At 40.5% G+C, this 24,347-nt stretch overlaps 4 protein-coding genes and 1 pseudogene across 6 annotated transcripts in view; 4 read left to right on the plus strand and 1 right to left on the minus strand.

The window, feature by feature from the left end:
• LOC106623764 (RNA-binding protein MEX3B) overlaps window positions 1-24,347 on the minus strand; it is a 680,038-nt gene that overhangs the window by 35,184 nt on the left and 620,507 nt on the right. The window lies entirely within an intron of this gene.
• On the plus strand, window positions 5,884-6,558 carry LOC118681719 (retrovirus-related Gag polyprotein from transposon gypsy). The gene has a single exon (XM_036367348.2). The coding sequence runs from the start codon at window positions 5,884-5,886 to the stop codon at window positions 6,556-6,558; it is 675 nt and encodes a 224-aa protein (XP_036223241.2).
• On the plus strand, window positions 10,168-10,842 carry LOC138858078 (uncharacterized). Its single transcript, XM_070112543.1, has one exon. The coding sequence runs from the start codon at window positions 10,168-10,170 to the stop codon at window positions 10,840-10,842; it is 675 nt and encodes a 224-aa protein (XP_069968644.1).
• Window positions 14,724-15,397, plus strand: LOC138858079 (uncharacterized; annotated as a pseudogene).
• Window positions 19,675-20,349, plus strand: LOC138858080 (uncharacterized). Its single transcript, XM_070112544.1, has one exon. It carries the CDS (start codon window positions 19,675-19,677, stop codon window positions 20,347-20,349), a length of 675 nt encoding a protein of 224 aa, XP_069968645.1.

Genomic DNA, 24,347 nt, shown 5'->3' on the forward strand with positions numbered 1-24,347 from the left:
ATTCCTTTTACACCCTCTTGAAACCCACAATCCACATTGAGAGAAATTCCTGAGGCCTGATCCTGAGGAATCTCTGCTCAACACCAGCGCTAGAGGATTTCTGTTTATGTGGCTAAAAAATGTCAACTAAAGCAAAAACAGCAAATCCCATAGCAGACACCAAGGAGAAAAGTGAAATGGCTGGAATTAGTCCATTTACACGGAGCAGCAAAACTGCCCGATCACCCGAGCGACGGGTGATAACGCCCAGCGTACAATCGGTCAACACTGCAACGCCAACTGCGCTTGATATGACCCTTTGCAATAAACCAACGCGAACAGCTGATAATTTGATCGTAGTCAATCTGCCATCAACACAAAGCAACACTAAAACTGACCCCATCATAAACATGAGCGAAGGAGAGAACGTGCTCACTGCATTGGGAGTGCTCATAGATGAACTAATTGCTCTCACACATGGCCAAAAACAAAGACATGTGAACCAGAATATGAAAAATATCATTGATAGGATATCGCAGCTACAAAAACAAGCACTAGCTGAATTCAAAGAGTCAACCACCCACTCAATCATTCAGCCGAAAAGAGGCCGCACTATGCACACTGATGAACCAATAGAAGATGAGCACACGCAACAACAAATTAAGCGAACATGCACAAACTCGCCAAAAACTCGCGCAAATACAAATTTGATTGGTCAAGCTAAGCGATCAATAATAACAATTGACCGCGCTATACCTCACACTTTTGAAGGCGCTGTAAATCCACCATCAAAGAGACCTAAGGAAACCCAACAAAATAAAGGTAATAACCCAAATGACCCTCAAAGTCCAAAAACACTGCCGTGGAATATTGTAGCTAGAAAAGCTAAATCGCAAACCGCAAAACCCCCAAAAACAAAACCCCAGGCGATATTAATTTCTAAGAATGGAAATCTTACTTATGCCGAAATTCTTAGGAAAATTAAGTCCGATTCTACACTCAGCGAATTCGAAAAGAAAGTTACCCGAATTCGTAAAACACAAGGCGGTGAAATGCTGCTTCAACTAAGTGGTTCAGCAATGTCAGCCGACTCGCAGGAAACAATGAGGAAATGCCTTGGTGACCAAGCAAATATAAAAGTTCTGACCCAGGAGACACTTATAGAGTGTAAAGACTTGGATGAAATTACAACCAAGGAAGAAGTACTTTATGCTCTACAGAGAGAGTTGGGTAACAACGATCTGACGGTTTCAGCTATAAAGAGCCTAAGAAAGTCCTACAGAGACACTCAAACAGCGCTTATTAAACTCCCAGTTGAGAATGCCAGGAAACTACTTCAATCCAAGAAATTAAAAGTAGGGTGGGTAATATGCCTTATCAGAGAATATAGGCAGCCACAACGGTGCTACAGATGCCTCGACTATGGCCGCACAGCGAAAAGCTGCGAAAACGAGGACAGGTCTAAACTATGTAGAAGATGTGGTGAGGGTGAACACCAGGCTACGGACTGTGCCAAGAAGCCAAAATGCATGCTTTGCTTGAAAGCTGGCTCCAGTGAAACTGATCACTTTACTGGGAGCGTCAGATGCCCGGTATACAAGAAAGCGGCTCAAACTCAAAAATTAATATGAGGTGTTTACAACTTAACCTAAACCACTGTCAAGCAGCACATGACCTATTAAAACAGTCAGTGCTTGAGAAGCAGATCGATGTGGCCTTACTCAGTGAACCCTATAAAATCGTTGAAGGTGCCAACTGGACGTGCGATTCGAGGAATAAAGCGGCGATATGGAAATGCAACCCTAACTCTCCACAGCTGGAAAACCCTTACCCTTCAAATGGCTTTGTTCGAGCAACAATTAGTGATGTTAATATCTATAGTTGCTATTTGCCTCCCAGTATCAATGACGAAGAATTTAAGAACATCATCGACTGTCTAGTGACTGATGCCAGAAGTAAAACTAATCTAGTAATAGCCGGCGACTTTAATGCCTGGGCTATTGAATGGGGTTGCAAAAGAACTAATAGTAGGGGTAAAGCCTTACTAGAAGCCTTTGCTTCCCTTGACCTTGTGCTCTTAAACACCAATCAACCAACATTCAACAAAGATGGGCGGCAGTCGGTGATAGATCTGACTTTCGTCAAATCTAATCTTGTCCGTAGATCTAAATGGAAAATAAGTGATCATTATACCTTTAGCGATCACTATGCCATTATATTTGAAATAAATGTCGCACACATACGGCAGAATGTACCGACCCTAGTGAGATGTTCTTGGAGAACTAAAACGTTCGACCCTGACCTCTTTGAAGAGACCTTTAGGCCCACTGTGCTACAAGAGAACCCGCTTTCGGCAAATAGTTCCGCCTCCATAATTATGACCCATCTTAAAAAAGCATGTGACGCATCAATGTCCAAACATACACGACGCAATCATCACCCTCCAGTATATTGGTGGAATGACACAATTGCCAAACTGCGAAAAGCATGCCAGCAGGCAAGACGTTCATATCAAAGGTCACGTGGCACCCCTGACCATATACCCCTCCAAAGACTTTTCAAGGACAAGAGGAAGCTATTAAAGCAGTCCATTAAGAAAAGCAAACGAGAATGCTTTCTGAAACTCTGCGACGACGTTGAAGATAATGCATGGGGGCTAGCATATAAGGTGGTAATGGCAAAACTCCGTTCTCGTGGGCAAATGCCGACCTCCCCCCCAATGCTGGAAAGAATAGTATCGGTACTTTTCCCAACCCGACCACTGCATTCCCAACTTCATCAAGCGATTATAGAAGTAGCCCCAGATATACCGTCTGTTACGAACGAAGAGGTCCGAGAAGCATGTGACCGGTTAAACCCATCTAAAGCCCCGGGCCCAGACGGAATACCTAATTTAGCGCTGAAAACAGCGATATCTAAGAACACAGACCCCTTCCGAATTATGTATGACACATGCATTAGGGAAGGTTGCTTCCCTAAGCTATGGAAAAAGCAGCATCTAATATTACTGCCAAAACCAAACAAGCCTTTGACAGACCCGTCCCATTTCCGGCCACTCTGCATGTTGGACTCCGCTGGAAAAATCCTTGAGCGAATTGTATACCGACGCCTAAACAAAGCAATCGATGACGCTGGCGGATTATCCCCGAATCAATTTGGATTCAGAAAAGCAAGATCCACCATCGACGCGGTGACCCTAGTAAAGACACTGGCCGAAAAGGCAATTAGTGGAAAAAGATGGAAAGGCGGCACAATACAATATTGCATGGTCGTAACACTCGACGTTAAAAATGCTTTTAACTCAGCATCTTGGTATAGCATATTAACTGCCCTAAAAAGTTTCTCCGTGCCTCAATACCTTTACAACATAATCGTCAGCTACTTTAATGAAAGAATTCTGAGCTACGACACAAGCGACGGCTATAAGGAATATAAAGTCACCGGTGGTGTACCACAAGGATCTGTACCCGGACCGTTACTCTGGAACATCATGTACGACGGAGTACTGCGACTAAAGGTACCCAAAAATGTTCACATCATAGGATTTGCAGATGACATTGCTGTTGTGGTGACAGCTAAGCACATAGAAGAAATTGTTGCAATAACCAATGCAGTAATATCTTTAATTAATGATTGGCTTGAAACTAATGGACTTACCCTAGCAGAGAGCAAAACGGAAGCCGTGCTTATTACTGGCAGAAAAACCCGAGAGACTGCTACATTCAGAATAAAAGGTGCGTGTATAACTACACAACCAGCGTTGAAATACTTAGGAATTGTTCTTGATGCAAGACTTTCCTTTAAAGAGCATTTAGCCTACACCTGCGAAAAAGCTTCAAAAACATGTAGAGCCTTAACCCGAATGATGCTCAATACCCGTGGACCGAAGCAAAATAGGAGAAGACTCCTGGCTGGAGTTCTGAAGTCCGTCACTCTATATGGCGCCGAGGTTTGGGGAAAAGCACTCGAAACAAAATCTTACCGACGTGGCCTTTTTTCCATTTATACCATTTGCGCACTCAGAGTATGCTCAGCTTTCCGTACAGTGTCAGAAGATGCTGCCCTTGTAATTGCGGGCTTACACCCATTAGATCTCTTAGCCAAAGAGACCAAAAAGCCTGTAACGGACTTACCACCCAGAACCGTAAAAGGAAATGCCCGAGCGGAGACGGTGGAGAGTTGGCAAAGACGATGGGAAGTCAGTCAAAAAGGACGTTGGACTTTCCGACTGATTCCCAACATTGACCCATGGCTAAAAAGACCACACGGCGAGGTAGACTTTTATTTAACTCAAATCCTGACAGGGCATGGCTGTTTCAAAGCATATTTGAAACGCTTTTAACACGAAAATGATGATATATGCGATAAATGCGGTGGCGAGACAATTGAGAATGTAGAACATACGTTGTTCCATTGTCCGCAATACGAGCAAGAGAGACGATTCCTCAAGAGTGCATTCGGTATAGACCCAACCCCCGAAAACTTAGTAGACCAAATGGTGGAATCAAAAGCTAAGTGGGATGCGGTGTGCGAAATAGCCGCCAAAATAATGAAAACCCAAAGAGCCCGAGAGCAGCAGCGGAGAAGAGAACTCCAAAACTTAACGGACCACTAGAACGCGGACCAAACAAACGCACTAAAGGGGAAGGGTTTGGCGACAAACATTGCACGGGGCGGGTTTAATACCAACAGAGGTGGGGCCAAGTAAATGCAACTTGTTACTGAATGCATTGAGACTACTACAAACGTATGAGCACTCAACTCAACCATCCTCCCGACGGAATACTTGACGGTGGTACCGGGGGGAAAGGTACATGACGGTAGGAGGTTTAGTTGGATTAAAGTTCCACACTGACGTGGGGTTCAGGCTTTCGATGCTTCCTCCTCGTAAAAAAAAAAAAAAAAAAAAAAAAACATACATATCATAGATACTTATATATAAGTGACATAGCATATCACTTATTAGGCATAAATACACAAAATCAAAATAAGCATATGTAAACATATCTATCAGCTAACACAAATTGTACAATATAAATACTAGAGATAAGAACATTTAGCAATAGAAATGCACTATCAATAACAACCAAATATAATAACAGAAACTAATAGTTTTATCTGTTAGTAAACAGATAACTATCGATACAGCTCAATAGTATAAATAGCACTAAGATTTATGTAAACTAGTCAGTCTTAAGAATATCAATAAAGAGCACACATTTCGGTGCAGCTCAAAAGTATATTTCCTTCTACGCATATCGTGTGAACGATATTAACTCGGGGCTCAACCGAACCTTATCCATCACTATCCATTGCGGAAAAGGATAGGAAAAAAGTGCTTAAAATTCAACAAAAAAAAAAAATCCTGAAAAATCGGAATAACATCATACTGGAATCGCGAAGAAAAGACAAGCGGCTTTCAATTCACCACGTGTATCGTTGGACATAAACTCCGATATGACAACACAGAAGAACGCAAGCCTAAGAGCACAAATCGCTGCTCTAACCACAACGCTCACCGAAACCCTACAAAGAGTGAATTTCTTCGCAACTCACCCAACACCTAACGTCACAGTCACCAACCAATACCAGGACTGTACACCAAACATTACCGACACATCACAAATTAACCTAGAAGTGTTCAAATCGTTACCAATATTTACAGGTGACACGAACCAATATAGGTCGTGGAGAAAACGTGCCTGGACACACATGGAGAACATCAAGGATTACGTTACTACACCCACATATTACACGGCACTCTCAATTCTACATTCAAAAACTCAAAGAGAGGCGGTCGATATTTTAATAAACCACGACACCAAGTTCAATTTTTATTCAATAATAAACCATCTTAATTACACCTATGCGGACCAGAGACCTCTGTATGTGTTGCTCGACAGAATGAAGAGATTAAAACAGGGAAAAATGACCTTGGCAGAGTTCTATAGCGAAGTCAGCAAGTCACTTAATTTTGCACTCACTAAGGCTGAGATGGACAGCTCAGAAAATCCCTCAGCTATGAAAGAATATGCGAACCAGGAAGCTGTACGGACATTCAATCTCGGTCTGAACAGCAAATATACCAGCGGCACCCTCTATAGCCACAATATCGCAAGTACGATATATCATGACAATATGAACTCACAATTCGACGTTCCACAATACAATCAGCACAGACAATATAATACTTCACAGTATCAATACACAAGCAGAAGACATCACAAGGAACCACAAAGGTACAAACCTAACGTGCAGGTGCGATACAATCAAACTGCACCCAGCCAACAACACCAACCAATGGATGTAGATTCATCACAGCAGTACATGAGATCCACAAATTACAACAGGAATCATCCCGCACCACAACCAAACACCTATGACCGCAAAACACAAGGACTACCTCCAAATAACCCATTTAGCGGGGATCCACAGAAAAGGGAAAGAAATCCTTCTTCTCGAAACTTACCACAGAAGGTACAACGTGTCAACCAAACATGCGACGAAGAACTAACATCGCTTGTACCAGAATATGAAAATGAGGAATACGAAACAGGCAGTGATTTTTTAGGCGCATGAACGATTTGCTGTGTTTTCAATACCACTGCAGGGATACAGGCAAACTTATCAACATCCTAATCGATACCGGAGCAACGAACAATTATATTAGCACAAAGTTCAATATAGCAAAGCCAGTAAAAGTGAAAACCCTTCATGGTTACTCTATAACCAAATCAAAAAAAAATTATTACATTATTACAGCATAATCTCACATTTTTTGAAACAGATGCATTAGAAGAATTTGATATGCTTCTGGGTGAACAGGGACTTAGAAAACTTAAAGCAGAGATCAACCTTTTTGAGTACGAGCCAAGAAAGAAAGTGAATCTTTGCAAAAAACTAATTATACGGTTAATAGTGAAAAATATAGGGCAGAAATCGAAGAAATTATGCAAAAAAATGAAAGCACAAATGAAGTGCTACCTTATACTACCGCGATACAGGCTACCATTAGGACGAACTCCGCAGATCCTATTGGACCAAGCAATATACGTACCCTATGTCAGATAGCGATTTCATTAACAAAGAAATTAACCAACTTTTAGAAAATGAAACAATTCAACCCAGCAAAAGTCTGTACAACTCTCCCATTTGGACAGTCGCTAAAAAAGGTACCGATGAACAAGGGAAACCTCAGTGCAGAATGGTTCTAGACTTTCAAAAGCTAAACGCTCAAACTATTACAGATAGATACTCCATACCTGATGTGGCTATGAGCATACAGAATTTAGGTAATGCAAAAGTATTTACAACTTTAGATTTAGAGTCTGGCTTCCATCAGATCCTTATTAAAGAATCTGACAGGGAAAAACCGCCTTTAGTGTAAATGGAGCTAAATACGAATTCCTTCGTATGCCGTTCGGACTAAAAAATGCTCCGTCAATTTTTCAAAGATGTGTAGATGATATTTTGAGACCATATATCGGTAAGTTCGCATACGTTTATATAGACGACGTTCTCATTTATTCTTCCTCTCCCGAAGAACATATCGAGCACATCCGCATAATAATAAACGCGCTTCACCAGGCCAACATGAAGATCTCCAACGAGAAATCTCACTTTTTCCAGGACTCTGTAGAATATTTAGGTCATATAATTAAATATAACAGGATTACAGTTGATCCTTCAAAAATACAAACCATTAAAGATTTTCCTGTTCCCATAAAGCTTAAGGAACTCAGATCCTTTCTAGGCCTTGCGGTTTATTATCGAAAATTCATACTGAATTTCCCAGCCATAGTCAAGCCACTTACTACGTTCCTCAGAGGAGATAACGGTGGCATATCCAAGAATCAAAGTGAAAAACTAAAAATCAGCTTAGACGAACGTGCACTAGCAGCATTAACCAAAATAAAAGAAGAACTACAAGCCCAGGTTGAACTCTTCCAACCAAATTTTAACAAACCCTTCGAATTAACCACAGATGCTAGCAATTACGCTATAGGAGCCGTATTATCTCAAAATCAAAACCCCATATCATTTACTTCACGAACGCTCAGCGAAACAGAACAGAATTACTCCACGAATGAGAAAAAGTTACTCGCAATTGTGTGGTCACTACAGTAACTACGTAATTACTTGTATGGTATAGCAGATTTAACATTTTACACTGACCATCTATCATTAATCTTCTCCATATCAGAAAAAAACCCTAAAATTAACAAGATGGAAAATTTCATTGAAGAATATGGTGCCAAACTCGTTTACAAACACGGACATCAGAACGTTGTCGCTGATGCACTTTCTCGCCAGCAAATAAACAACACTGTAAATTCTGATGACTCCCAACATTCAGCACAAAGCTCCCCAACACAAAATCTCAAACGAGTAAAGCAGCCAATAAACTCCTTTAGAAATCAAATTATTGTGAATCAGTCAGATCAAAACTTCGTCGAAATATCTTCATAAAACATATTTTCTAACAGCCGACACACGCTTTTTTTAACACAAAATCTGAATTACTAGACAGACTAAAAACTATAATTAGACCAAAGGTCACTAACTCACTTCATATAAACGAACAAATATTATTTTACGTCGAAAACGAGATTATCAACACATTTCCGACTATATAAATTGTAATAGCGCAAAAATTGGTAGACGACATCACCGAAACCCAACAACAACAACGAATCATACAAGACACACACAGTCGTGCTCACAGAAACTACAAAAATAACGCACAGGAAATTTCGCTCACATACTACTGGTCAAACATACGTGACGCTTGTAAAAAAGAAGTACAGGACTGCGAAATTTGTCTCACAAACAAGTATGAACGCCGACCAAATAAACAACCAATAAGTTCAGCACCAATACCGAACAAAGAGACCCTAAAACGCGTCTTCCGCCGTGGCGGAGAAATAACCGGTGGTCCCGCAGCTTCATCGCCTGACGTCGTGTCCACCGTCACCATCGATGGCCCGGACTCCTCATTCCCAGCGGGGGATTTAACCTTCTTCCTCTGTGGAGGAGGCATTCTTGCCTTCGAGTGCTCTTTGGTAGGCTGATCCGCCGAGCTTACCACTGACGCAGATGACACTAATTCAACAAATGCCGAAAACAGCTGCTCACCAGGTACGCGCAACTGAACGCGCTGGAGAAGGTGTCTCTAGCGCAAACCCGCTCTATAACAGCGACGACCCAAGTGGACGATTAAATACGTTCTCGCTAGGGTACAGCCCACATCTCCAGCCAAAAGGCTTGGACAGAGGTCACCAAAATTGACCGCCGGACGAATCACATTGTAAAATATAAATACTAGACATAAGAACATATAGCAATAGAAATGCACTATCAATAACAACCCAAATATAATAACAGAAACTAATAGTTTTATCTGTTAGTAAACAGATAACTATCGATACAGCTCAATAGTATAAATAGCACTAAGATTTATGTAAACTAGTCAGTCTTAAGAATATCAATAAAGAGCACACATTTCGGTGCAGCTCAAAAGTATATTTCCTTCTACGCATATCGTGTGAACGATATTAACTCGGGGCTCAACCGAACCTTTTAGCCATCACTATCCATTGCGGAAAAGGATAGGAAAAAAGTGCTTAAAATTCAACAAAAAAAAAAAATCCTGAAAAATCGGAATAACATCATACTGGAATCGCGAAGAAAAGACAAGCGGCTTTCAATTCATCACGTGTATCGTTGGACATAAACTCCGATATGACAACACAGAAGAACGCAAGCCTAAGAGCACAAATCGCTGCTCTAACCACAACGCTCAGCGAAACCCTACAAAGAGTGAATTTCTTCGCAACTCACCCAACACCTAACGTCACAGTCACCAACCAATACCAGGACTGTACACCAAACATTACCGATACATCACAAATTAACCTAGAAGTGTTCAAATCGTTACCAATATTTACAGGTGACACGAACCACTATAGGTCGTGGAGAAAACGTGCCTGGACACACATGGAGAACATCAAGGATTACGTTACTACACCCACATATTACACGGCACTCTCAATTCTACATTCAAAAACTCAAAGAGAGGCGGTCGATATTTTAATAAACCACGACACCAAGTTCAATTTTTATTCAATAATAAACCATCTTAATTACACCTATGCGGACCAGAGACCTCTGTATGTGTTGCTCGACAGAATGAAGAGATTAAAACAGGGAAACATGACCTTGGCAGAGTTCTATAGCGAAGTCAGCAAGTCACTTAATTTTGCACTCACTAAGGCTGAGATGGACAGCTCAGAAAATCCCTCAGCTATGAAAGAATATGCGAACCAGGAAGCTGTACGGACATTCAATCTCGGTCTGAACAGCAAATATACCAGCGGCACCCTCTATAGCCACAATATCGCAAGTACGATATATCATGACAATATGAACTCACAATTCGACGTTCCACAATACAATCAGCACAGACAATATAATACTTCACAGTATCAATACACAAGCAGAAGACATCACGAGGAACCACAAAGGTACAAACCTAACGTGCAGGTGCGATACAATCAAACTGCACCCAGCCAACAACACCAACCAATGGATGTAGATTCATTACAGCAGTACATGAGATCCACAAATTACAACAGGAATCATCCCGCACCACAACCAAACAGCTATGACCGCAAAACACAAGGACTACCTCCAAATAACCCATTTCGCGGGGATCCACAGAAAAGGGAAAGAAATCCTTCTTCTCGAAACTTACCACAGGAGGTACAACGTGTCAACCAAACATGCGACGAAGAACTAACATCGCTTGTACCAGAATATGAAAATGAGGAATACGAAACAGGCAGTGCTTTTTTAGGCGCATGAACGATTTGCTGTGTTTTCAACACCACTGCAGGGATACAGGCAAACTTATCAACATCCTAATCGATACCGGAGCAACGAACAATTATATTAGCACAAAGTTCAATATAAGTAAGCCAGTAAAAGTGAAAACCCTTCATGGTTACTCTATAACCAAATCAAAAAAAAATTGTTACATTATTACAGCATAATCTCACATTTTTTGAAACAGATGCATTAGAAGAATTTGATATGCTTCTGGGTGAACAGGGACTTAGAAAACTTAAAGCAGAGATCAACCTTTTTGAGTACGAGCCAAGAAAGAAAGTGAATCTTTGCAAAAAACTAATTATACGGTTAATAGTGAAAAATATAGGGCAGAAATCGAAGAAATTATGCAAAAAAATGAAAGCACAAATGAAGTGCTACCTTATACTACCACGATACAGGCTACCATTAGGACGAACTCCGAAGATCCTATTGGACCAAGCAATATACGTACCCTATGTCAGATAGCGATTTCACTAACAAAGAAATTAACCAACTTTTAGAAAATGAAACAATTCAACCCAGCAAAAGTCTGTACAACTCTCCCATTTGGACAGTCGCTAAAAAAGGTACCGATGAACAAGGGAAACCTCAGTGCAGAATGGTTCTAGACTTTCAAAAGCTAAACGCTCAAACTATTACAGATAGATACTCCATACCTGATGTGGCTATGAGCATACAGAATTTAGGTAATGCAAAAGTATTTACAACTTTAGATTTAGAGTCTGGCTTCCATCAGATCCTTATTAAAGAATCTGACAGGGAAAAACCGCCTTTAGTGTAAATGGAGCTAAATACGAATTCCTTCGTATGCCGTTCGGACTAAAAAATGCTCCGTCAATTTTTCAAAGATGTGTAGATGATATTTTGAGACCATATATCGGTAAGTTGGCATACGTTTATATAGACGACGTTCTCATTTATTCTTCCTCTCCCGAAGAACATATCGAGCACATCCGCATAATAATAAACGCGCTTCACCAGGCCAACATGAAGATCTCCAACGAGAAATCTCACTTTTTCCAGGACTCTGTAGAATATTTAGGTCATATAATTAAATATAACAGGATTACAGTTGATCCTTCAAAAATACAAACCATTAAAGATTTTCCTGTTCCCATAAAGCTTAAGGAACTCAGATCCTTTCTAGGCCTTGCGGTTTATTATCGAAAATTCATACTGAATTTCCCAGCCATAGTCAAGCCACTTACTACGTTCCTCAGAGGAGATAACGGTGGCATATCCAAGAATCAAAGTGAAAAACTAAAAATCAGCTTAGACGAACGTGCACTAGCAGCATTAACCAAAATAAAAGAAGAACTACAAGCCCAGGTTGAACTCTTCCAACCAAATTTTAACAAACCCTTCGAATTAACCACAGATGCTAGCAATTACGCTATAGGAGCCGTATTATCTCAAAATCAAAACCCCATATCATTTACTTCACGAACGCTCAGCGAAACAGAACAGAATTACTCCACGAATGAGAAAAAGTTACTCGCAATTGTGTGGTCACTACAGTAACTACGTAATTACTTATATGGTATAGCAGATTTAACATTTTACACTGACCATCTATCATTAATCTTCTCCATATCAGAAAAAAACCCCAAAATTAACAAGATGGAAAATTTCATTGAAGAATATGGTGCCAAACTCGTTTACAAACACGGACATCAGAACGTTGTCGCTGATGCACTTTTTCGCCAGCAAATAAACAACTCTGTAAATTCTGATGACTCCCAACATTCAGCACAAAGCTCCCCAACACAAAATCTCAAACGAGTAAAGCAGCCAATAAACTCCTTTAGAAATCAAATTATTGTGAATCAGTCAGATCAAAACTTCGTCGAAATATCTTCATAAAACATATTTTCTAACAGCCGACACACGCTTTTTTTAACACAAAATCTGAATTACTAGACAGACTAAAAACTATAATTAGACCAAAGGTCACTAACTCACTTCATATAAACGAACAAATATTATTTTACGTCGAAAACGAGATTATCAACACATTTCCGACTATATCAATTGTACTAGCGCAAAAATTGGTAGACGACATCACCGAAACCCAACAACAACAACGAATCATACAAGACACACACAGTCGTGCTCACAGAAACTACAAAAATAACGCACAGGAAATTTCGCTCACATACTACTGGCCAAACATACGTGACGCTTGTAAAAAAGAAGTACAGGACTGCGAAATTTGTCTCACAAACAAGTATGAACGCCGACCAAATAAACAACCAATAAGTTCAGCACCAATACCGAACAAAGAGACCCTAAAACGCGTCTTCCGCCTTGGCGGAGAAATAACCGGTGGTCCCGCAGCTTCATCGCCCGACGTCGTGTCCACCGTCACCATCGATGGCCCGGACTCCTCATTCCCAGCGGGGAATTTAACCTTCTTCCTCTGTGGTGGAGGCATTCTTGCCTTCGAGTGCTCTTTGGTAGGCTGATCCGCCGAGCTTACCACTGACGCAGATGACACTAATTCAAAAAATGCCGAAAACAGCTGCTCACCAGGTACGCGCAACTGAACGCGCTGGAGAAGGTGTCTCTAGCGCAAACCCGCTCTATAACAGCGACGACCCAAGTGGACGATTAATGCGTTCTCGCTAGGGAACAGCCCACATCTCCAGCCAAAAAGCCTGGACAGAGGTCACCCAAATTGACCGCCGGACGGATCAATGTCCCCGTAACGGCCGCGAGTCGACCGATGTGGCGCTGGACCGACTCGATCCGTGAATTAAACGCACACTGCTACGACCGTTTGTCTGCACACGATACACTCCTTCAGCACTCTACAGACGCAGGTACTTTTTGAGCATCCCTGCTCAGCAAGTGCTGAAACTGGCCAACTGAACGCCAGATGCCCAACACAACACTCCAAATGGGACCGTGTAAAGAATCCACCAACAACAGCAACGTGAATAACCACGTTGCGTAAGTACCTAAAGGTACACTACACTACAAATATACAATGTGTACTTACCGCCCAAAACACGTCCAAAAATATGCACATATGTACATACATACATACATATCATAGATACTTATATATAAGTGACATAGCATATCACTTATTAGGCATAAATACACAAAATCAAAATAAGCATATGTAAACATATCTATCAGCTAACACAAATTGTACAATATAAATACTAGAGATAAGAACATTTAGCAATAGAAATGCACTATCAATAACAACCAAATATAATAACAGAAACTAATAGTTTTATCTGTTAGTAAACAGATAACTATCGATACAGCTCAATAGTATAAATAGCACTAAGATTTATGTAAACTAGTCAGTCTTAAGAATATCAATAAAGAGCACACATTTCGGTGCAGCTCAAAAGTATATTTCCTTCTACGCATATCGTGTGAACGATATTAACTCGGGGCTCAACCGAACCTTTTAGCCATCACTATCCATTGCGGAAAAGGATAGGAAAAAAGTGCTTAAAATTCAAAGAGTGAATTTCTTCGCAACTCACCCAACACCTAACGTCACAGTCACCAACCAATACCAGGACTGTACACCAAACATTACCGACACATCACAAATTAACCTAGAAGTGTTCAAATCGTTACCAATATTTACAGGTGACACGAACCACTATAGGTCGTGGAGAAAACGTGCCTGGACACACATGGAGAACATCAAGGATTACGTTACTACACCCACATATTACACGGCACTCTCAATTCTACATTCAAAAACTCAAAGAGAGGCGGTCGATATTTTAATAAACCACGACACCAAGTTCAATTTTTATTCAATAATAAACCATCTTAATTACACCTATGCGGACCAGAGACCTCTGTATGTGTTGCTCGACAGAATGAAGAGATTAAAACAGGGAAAAATGACCTTGGCAGAGTTCTATAGCGAAGTCAGCAAGTCACTTAATTTTGCACTCACTAAGGCTGAGATGGACAGCTCAGAAAATCCCTCAGCTATGAAGAATATGCGAACCAGGAAGCTGTACGGACATTCAATCTCGGTCTGAACAGCAAATATACCAGCGGCACCCTCTATAGCCACAATATCGCAAGTACGATATATCATGACAATATGAACTCACAATTCGACGTTCCACAATACAATCAGCACAGACAATATAATACTTCACAGTATCAATACACAAGCAGAAGACATCACAAGGAACCACAAAGGTACAAACCTAACGTGCAGGTGCGATACAATCAAACTGCACCCAGCCAACAACACCAACCAATGGATGTAGATTCATCACAGCAGTACATGAGATCCACAAATTACAACAGGAATCATCCCGCACCACAACCAAACACCTATGACCGCAAAACACAAGGACTACCTCCAAATAACCCATTTAGCGGGGATCCACAGAAAAGGGAAAGAAATCCTTCTTCTCGAAACTTACCACAGAAGGTACAACGTGTCAACCAAACATGCGACGAAGAACTAACATCGCTTGTACCAGAATATGAAAATGAGGAATACAAAACAGGCAGTGATTTTTTAGGCGCATGAACGATTTGCTGTGTTTTCAACACCACTGCAGGGATACAGGCAAACTTATCAACATCCTAATCGATACCGGAGCAACGAACAATTATATTAGCACAAAGTTCAATATAGCTAAGCCTGTAAAAGTGAAAACCCTTCATGGTTACTCTATAACCAAATCAAAAAAAAATTATTACATTATTACAGCATAATCTCACATTTTTTGAAACAGATTCATTAGAAGAATTTGATATGCTTCTGGGTGAACAGGGACTTAGAAAACTTAAAGCAGAGATCAACCTTTTTGAGTACGAGCCAAGAAAGAAAGTGAATTTTTGCAAAAAGCTAATTATACGGTTAATAGTGAAAAATATAGGGCAGAAATCGAAGAAATTATGCAAAAAAAATGAAAGCACAAATGAAGTGCTACCTTATACTACCGCGATACAGGCTACCATTAGGACGAACTCCGAAGATCCTATTGGACCAAGCAATATACGTACCCTATGTCAGATAGCGATTTCATTAACAAAGAAATTAACCAACTTTTAGAAAATGAAACAATTCAACCCAGCAAAAGTCTGTACAACTCTCCCATTTGGACAGTCGCTAAAAAAGGTACCGATGAACAAGGGAAACCTCAGTGCAGAATGGTTCTAGACTTTCAAAAGCTAAACGCTCAAACTATTACAGATAGATACTCCATACCTGATGTGGCTATGAGCATACAGAATTTAGGTAATGCAAAAGTATTTACAACTTTAGATTTAGAGTCTGGCTTCCATCAGATCCTTATTAAAGAATCTGACAGGGAAAAACCGCCTTTAGTGTAAATGGAGCTAAATACGAATTCCTTCGTATGCCGTTCGGACTAAAAAATGCTCCGTCAATTTTTCAAAGATGTGTAGATGATATTTTGAGACCATATATCGGTAAGTTCGCATACGTTTATATAGACGACGTTCTCATTTATTCTTCCTCTCCCGAAGAACATATCGAGCACATCCGCATAATAATAAACGCGCTTCACCAGGCCAACATGAAGATCTCCAACGAGAAATCTCACTTTTTCCAGGACTCTGTAGAATATTTAGGTCATATAATTAAATATAACAGGATTACAGTTGATCCTTTAAAAATACAAACCATTAAAGACTTTCCTGTTCCCATAAAGCTTAAGGAACTCAGATCCTTTCTAGGCCTTGCGGTTTATTATCGAAAATTCATACTGAATTTCCCAGCCATAGTCAAGCCACTTACTACGTTCCTCAGAGGAGATAACGGTGGCATATCTAAGAATCAAAGTGAAAAACTAAAAATCAGCTTAGACGAACGTGCACTAGCAGCATTAACCAAAATAAAAGAAGAACTACAAGCCCAGGTTGAACTCTTCCAACCAAATTTTAACAAACCCTTCGAATTAACCACAGATGCTAGCAATTACGCTATAGGAGCCGTATTATCTCAAAATCAAAACCCCATATCATTTACTTCACGAACGCTCAGCGAAACAGAACAGAATTACTCCACGAATGAGAAAAAGTTACTCGCAATTGTGTGGTCACTACAGTAACTACGTAATTACTTATATGGTATAGCAGATTTAACATTTTACACTGACCATCTATCATTAATCTTCTCCATATCAGAAAAAAACCCCAAAATTAACAAGATGGAAAATTTCATTGAAGAATATGGTGCCAAACTCGTTTACAAACACGGACATCAGAACGTTGTCGCTGATGCACTTTCTCGCCAGCAAATAAACAACACTGTAAATTCTGATGACTCCCAATATTCAGCACAAAGCTCCCCAACACAAAATATCAAACGAGTAAAGCAGCCAATAAACTCCTTTAGAAATCAAATAATTGTGAATCAGTCAGATCAAAACTTCGTCGAAATATCTTCATAAAACATATTTTCTAACAGCCTACACACGCTTTTTTTTAACACAAAATCTGAATTACTAGACAGACTAAAAACTATAATTAGACCAAAGGTCACTAACTCACTTCATATAAACGAACAAATATTATTTTACGTCGAAAACGAGATTATCAACACATTTCCGACTATATCAATTGTAATAGCGCAAAAATTGGTAGACGACATCACCGAAACCCAACAACAACAACGAATCATACAAGACACACACAGTCGTGCTCACAGAAACTACAAAAATAACGCACAGGAAATTTCGCTCACATACTACTGGCCAAACATACGTGACGCTTGTAAAAAAGAAGTACAGGACTGCGAAATTTGTCTCACAAACAAGTATGAACGCCGACCAAATAAACAACCAATAAGTTCAGCACCAATACCGAACAAAGAGACCCTAAAACGCGTCTTCCGCCGTGGCGGAGAAATAACCGGTGGTCCCGCAGCTTCATCGCCTGACGTCGTGTCCACCGTCACCATCGATGGCCCGGACTCCTCATTCCCAGCGGGGGATTTAACCTTCTTCCTCTGTGGTGGAGGCATTCTTGCCTTCGAGTGCTCTTTGGTAGGCTGATCCGCCGAGCTTACCACTGACGCAGATGACACTAATTCAACAAATGCCGAAAACAGCTGCTCACCAGGTACGCGCAACTGAACGCGCTGGAGAAGGTGTCTCTAGCGCAAACCCGCTCTATAACAGCGACGACCCAAGTGGACGATTAATGCGTTCTCGCTAGGGTACAGCCCACATCTCCAGCCAAAAGGCTTGGACAGAGGTCACCCAAATTGACCGCCGGACGGATCAATGTCCCCGTAACGGCCGCGAGTCGACCGATGTGGCGCTGGACCGAATCGATCCGTGAATTAAACGCACACTGCTACGACCGTTTGTCTGCACACGATACACTCCTTCAGCACTCTACAAACGCAGGTACTTTTTGAGCATCCCTGCTCAGCAAGTGCTGAAACTGGCCAACTGAACGCCAGATGCCGAACACAACACTCCAAATGGGACCGCGTAAAGAATCCACCAACAACAGCAACGTGAATAACCACGTTGCGTAAGTACCTAAAAGTACACTACACTACAAATATACAATGTGTACTTACCGCCCAAAACACGTCCAAAAATATGCACAAGAATGCACAAACGCGCAAAAACGTGCACCTCGAAAATAACTCACGCGGTCACTAACCGTGCAAAAAGAGTACTCAACGCCGATCGTACCAACAAATCGCACTACCGCTATAAGTTCGCGAGTTAACGACATAGCCGCACACCGGATACATATCTGCATACAATTTATGATCTCTACACTTCACAAACTTGTACACATCGTACATATACATATGTACATATATACATACATATCATAGATACTTATATATAAGTGACATAGCATATCACTTATTAGGCATAAATACACAAAATCAAAATAAGCATATGGAAACATATCTATCAGCTAACACACATTGTAAAATATAAATACTAGAGATAAGAACATATAGCAATAGAAATGCACTATCAATAACAACCCAAATATAATAACAGAAACTAATAGTTTTATCTGTTAGTAAACAGATAACTATCGATACAGCTCAATAGTATAAATAGCACTAAGATTTATGTAAACTAGTCAGTCTTAAGAATATCAATAAAGAGCACACATTTCGGTGCAGCTCAAAAGTATATTTCCTTCTACGCATATCGTGTGAACGATATTAACTCGGGGCTCAACCGAACCTTTTAGCCATCACTATCCATTGCGGAAAAGGATAGGAAAAAAGTGCTTAAAACTCAACAAAAAAAAAAAAATCCTGAAAAATCGGAATAACATCATACTGGAATCGCGAAGAAAAGACAAGCGGCTTTCAATTCATCACGTGTATCGTTGGACATAAACTCCGATATGACAACACAGAAGAACGCAAGCCTAAGAGCACAAATCGCTGCTCTAACCACAACGCTCACCGAAACCCTACAAAGAGTGAATTTCTTCGCAACTCACCCAACACCTAACGTCACAGTCACCAACCAATACCAGGACTGTACACCAAACATTACCGACACATCACAAATTAACCTAGAAGTGTTCAAATCGTTACCAATATTTACAGGTGACACAAACCACTATAGGTCGTGGAGAAAACGTGCCTGGACACACATGGAGAACATCTAGGATTACGTTACTACACCCACATATTACACGGCACTCTCAATTCTACATTCAAAAACTCAAAGAGAGGCGGTCGATATTTTAATAAACCACGACACCAAGTTCAATTTTTATTCAATAATAAACCATCTTAATTACACCTATGCGGACCAGAAACCTCTGTATGTGTTGCTCGACAGAATGAAGAGATTAAAACAGGGAAAAATGACCTTGGCAGAGTTCCATAGCGAAGTCAGCAAGTCACTTAATTTTGCACTCACTAAGGCTGAGATGGACAGCTCAGAAAATCCCTCAGCTATGAAAGAATATGCGAACCAGGAAGCTGTACGGACATTAATTCTCGATTTGAACAGCAAATATACCAGCGGCACCCTCTATAGCCACAATATCGCAAGTACGATATATCATGACAATATGAACTCACAATTCGACGTTCCACAATACAATCAGCACAGACAACATAATACTTCACAGTATCAATACACAAGCAGAAGACATCACGAGGAACCACAAAGGTACAAACCTAACGTGCAGGTGCGATATAATCAAACTGCACCCAGCCAACAACACCAACCAATGGATGTAGATTCATTACAGCAGTACATGAGATCCACAAATTACAACAGGAATCATCCCGCACCACAACCAAACAGCTATGACCGCAAAACACAAGGACTACCTCCAAATAACCCATTTCGCGGGGATCCACAGAAAAGGGAAAGAAATCCTTCTTCTCGAAACATACCACAGGAGGTACAACGTGTCAACCAAACATGCGACGAAGAACTAACATCGCTTGTACCAGAATATGAAAATGAGGAATACGAAACAGGCAGTGCTTTTTTAGGCGCATGAACGATTTGCTGTGTTTTCAACACCACTGCAGGGATACAGGCAAACTTATCAACATCCTAATCGATACCGGAGCAACGAACAATTATATTAGCACAAAGTTCAATATAGGTAAGCCAGTAAAAGTGAAAACCCTTCATGGTTACTCTATAACCAAATCAAAAAAAAATTGTTACATTATTATAGCATAATCTCACATTTTTTGAAACAGATGCATTAGAAGAATTTGATATGCTTCTGGGTGAACAGGGACTTAGAAAACTTAAAGCAGAGATCAACCTTTTTGAGTACGAGCCAAGAAAGAAAGTGAATCTTTGCAAAAAACTAATTATACGGTTAATAGTGAAAAATATAGGGCAGAAATCGAAGAAATTATGCAAAAAAATGAAAGCACAAATGAAGTGCTACCTTATACTACCGCGATACAGGCTACCATTAGGACGAACTCCGAAGATCCTATTGGACCAAGCAATATACGTACCCTATGTCAGATAGCGATTTCATTAACAAAGAAATTAACCAACTTTTAGAAAATGAAACAATTCAACCCAGCAAAAGTCTGTACAACTCTCCCATTTGGACAGTCGCTAAAAAAGGTAACGATGAACAAGGGAAACCTCAGTGCAGAATGGTTCTAGACTTTCAAAAGCTAAACGCTCAAACTATTACAGATAGATACTCCATACCTGATGTGGCTATGACCATACAGAATTTAGGTAATGCAAAAGTATTTACAACTTTAGATTTAGAGTCTGGCTTCCATCAGATCCTTATTAAAGAATCTGACAGGGAAAAACCGCCTTTAGTGTAAATGGAGCTAAATACGAATTCCTTCGTATGCCGTTCGGACTAAAAAATGCTCCGTCAATTTTTCAAAGATGTGTAGATGATATTTTGAGACCATATATCGGCAAGTTCGCATACGTTTATATAGACGACGTTCTCATTTATTCTTCCTCTCCCGAAGAACATATCGAGCACATCCGCATAATAATAAACGCGCTTCACCAGGCCAACATGAAGATCTCCAACGAGAAATCTCACTTTTTCCAGGACTCTGTAGAATATTTAGGTCATATAATTAAATATAACAGGATTACAGTTGATCCTTCAAAAATACAAACCATTAAAGATTTTCCTGTTCCCATAAAGCTTAAGGAACTCAGATCCTTTCTAGGCCTTGCGATTTATTATCGAAAATTCATACTGAATTTCCCAGCCATAGTCAAGCCACTTACTACGTTCCTCAGAGGAGATAACGGTGGCATATCCAAGAATCAAAGTGAAAAAATAAAAATCAGCTTAGACGAACGTGCACTAGCAGCATTGAACAAAATAAAAGAAGAACTACAAGCCCAGGTTGAACTCTTCTAACCAAATTTTTTCGAAACCCTTCGAATTAACCACAGATGCTAGCACGCTATGGAAGCCGTATTATCTCACAACCAAAACCCCATATCATTTACTTCACGAACGCTCAGCGAAACAGAACAGAATTACTCCACGAATGAGAAAAAGTTACTCGCAATTGTGTGGTCAATGCAGTAACTACGTAATTACTTATATGGTATAGCAGATTTAACATTTTACACTGACCATCAATCATTAATCTTCTCCATATCAGAAAAAAACCCCAAAATTAACAAGATGGCAAATTTCATTGAAGAATATGGTGCAAAACTCGTTTACAAACACGGACATCAGAACGTTGTCGCTGATGCACTTTCTCGCCAACAAATAAACAACACTGTAAATTCTGATGACTCCCAACATTCAGCACAAAGCTCCCCAACACCAAATCTCAAACGAGTAAAGCAGCCAATAAACTCCTTTAGAAATCAAATTATTGTGAATCAGTCAGATCAAAACTTCGTCAAAATATCTTCACAAAACATATTTTCTAACAGCCGACACACTCTTTTTTTTAACACAAAATCTGAATTACTAGACAGACTAAAAACTATAACTAGACCAAAGGTCACTAACGCACTTCATATAGACGAACAAATATTATTTTACGTCGAAAACGAGATTATCAACACATTTCCGACTATATCAATTGTACTAGCGCAAAAATTGGTAGACGACATCACCGAAACCCAACAACAACAACGAATCATACAAGACACACACAGTCGTGCTCACAGAAACTACAAAAATAAAGCACAGGAAATTTCGCTCACATACTACTGGCCAAACATACGTGACACTTGTAAAAAAGAAGTACAGGACTGCGAAATTTGTCTCACAAACAAGTATGAACGCCGACCAAATAAACAACCAATAAGTTCAGCACCAATACCGAACAAAGAGATCCTAAAACGCGTCTTCCGCCGTGGCGGAGAAATAACCGATGGTCCCGCAGCTTCATCGCCCGACGTCGTGTCCACCGTCACCATCGATGGCCCGGACTCCTCATTCCCAGCGGGGGATTTAACCTTCTTCCTCTGTGGTGGAGGCATTCTTGCCTTCGAGTGCTCTTTGGTAGGCTGATCCACCGAGCTTACCACTGACGCAGATGACACTAATTCAACAAATGCCGAAAACAGCTGCTCACCAGGTACGCGCAACTGAACGCGCTGGAGAAGGTGTCTCTAGCGCAAACCCGCTCTATAACAGCGACGACCCAAGTGGACGATTAATGCGTTCTCGCTAGGGTACAGCCCACATCTCCAGCCAAAAGGCCTGGACAGAGGTCACCCAAATTGACCGCCGGACGGATCAATGTCCCCGTAACGGCCGCGAGTCGACCGATGTGGCGCTGGACCGAATCGATCCGTGAATTAAACGCACACTGCTACGACCGTTTGTCTGCACACGATACACTCCTTCAGCACTCTACAGACGCAGGTACTTTTTGAGCATCCCTGCTCAGCAAGTGCTGAAACTGGCCAACTGAACGCCAGATGCCCAACACAACACTCCAAATGGGACCGTGTAAAGAATCCACCAACAACAGCAACGTGAATAACCACGTTGCGTAAGTACCTAAAGGTACACTACACTACAAATATACAATGTGTACTTACCGCCCAAAACACGTCCAAAAATATGCACAAGAATGCACAAACGCGCAAAAACGTGTACCTCGAAAATAACTCACGCGGTCACTAACCGTGCAAAAAGAGTACTCAACGCCGATCGTACCAACAAATCGCACTACCGCTATAAGTTCGCGAGTTAACGACATAGCCGCACACCGGATACATATCTGCATACAATTTATGATCTCTACACTTCACAAACTTGTACACATCGTACATATACATATGTACATACAAACATACATATCATAGATACTTATATATAAGTGACATAGCATATCACTTATTAGGCATAAATACACAAAATCAAAATAAGCATATGTAAACATATCTATCAGCTAACACACATTGTAAAATATAAATACTAGAGATAAGAACATATAGCAATAGAAATGCACTATCAATAACAACCCAAATATAATAACAGAAACTAATAGTTTTATCTGTTAGTAAACAGATAACTATCGATACAGCTCAATAGTATAAATAGCACTAAGATTTATGTAAACTAGTCAGTCTTAAGAATATCAGTAAAGAGCACACATTTCGGTGCAGCTCAAAAGTATATTTCCTTCTACGCATATCGTGTGAACGATATTAACTCGGGGCTCAACCGCTGCTCTAACCACAACGCTCACCGAAACCCTACAAAGAGTGAATTTCTTCGCAACTCACCCAACACCTAACGTCACAGTCACCAACCAATACCAGGACTGTACACCAAACATTACCGACACATCACAAATTAACCTAGAAGTGTTCAAATCGTTACCAATATTTACAGGTGACACGAACCACTATAGGTCGTGGAGAAAACGTGCCTGGACACACATGGAGAACATTAAGGATTACGTTACTACACCCACATATTACACGGCACTCTCAATTCTACATTCAAAAACTCAAAGAGAGGCGGTCGATATTTTAACAAACCACGACACCAAGTTCAATTTTTAT

The sequence above is a fragment of the Bactrocera oleae genome, chromosome X, assembly GCF_042242935.1.
Source record: "Bactrocera oleae isolate idBacOlea1 chromosome X, idBacOlea1, whole genome shotgun sequence".
NCBI classification, from domain to species: domain Eukaryota; kingdom Metazoa; phylum Arthropoda; class Insecta; order Diptera; family Tephritidae; genus Bactrocera; species Bactrocera oleae.

Coding starts and splice junctions, on each gene's coding strand:
- LOC118681719 (XM_036367348.2), top strand. CDS start 5,884: ATGAAGAGATTAAAACAGGGAAAAATGACCTTGGCAGAGTTCTATAGC.
- LOC138858078 (XM_070112543.1), top strand. CDS start 10,168: ATGAAGAGATTAAAACAGGGAAACATGACCTTGGCAGAGTTCTATAGC.
- LOC138858080 (XM_070112544.1), top strand. CDS start 19,675: ATGAAGAGATTAAAACAGGGAAAAATGACCTTGGCAGAGTTCCATAGC.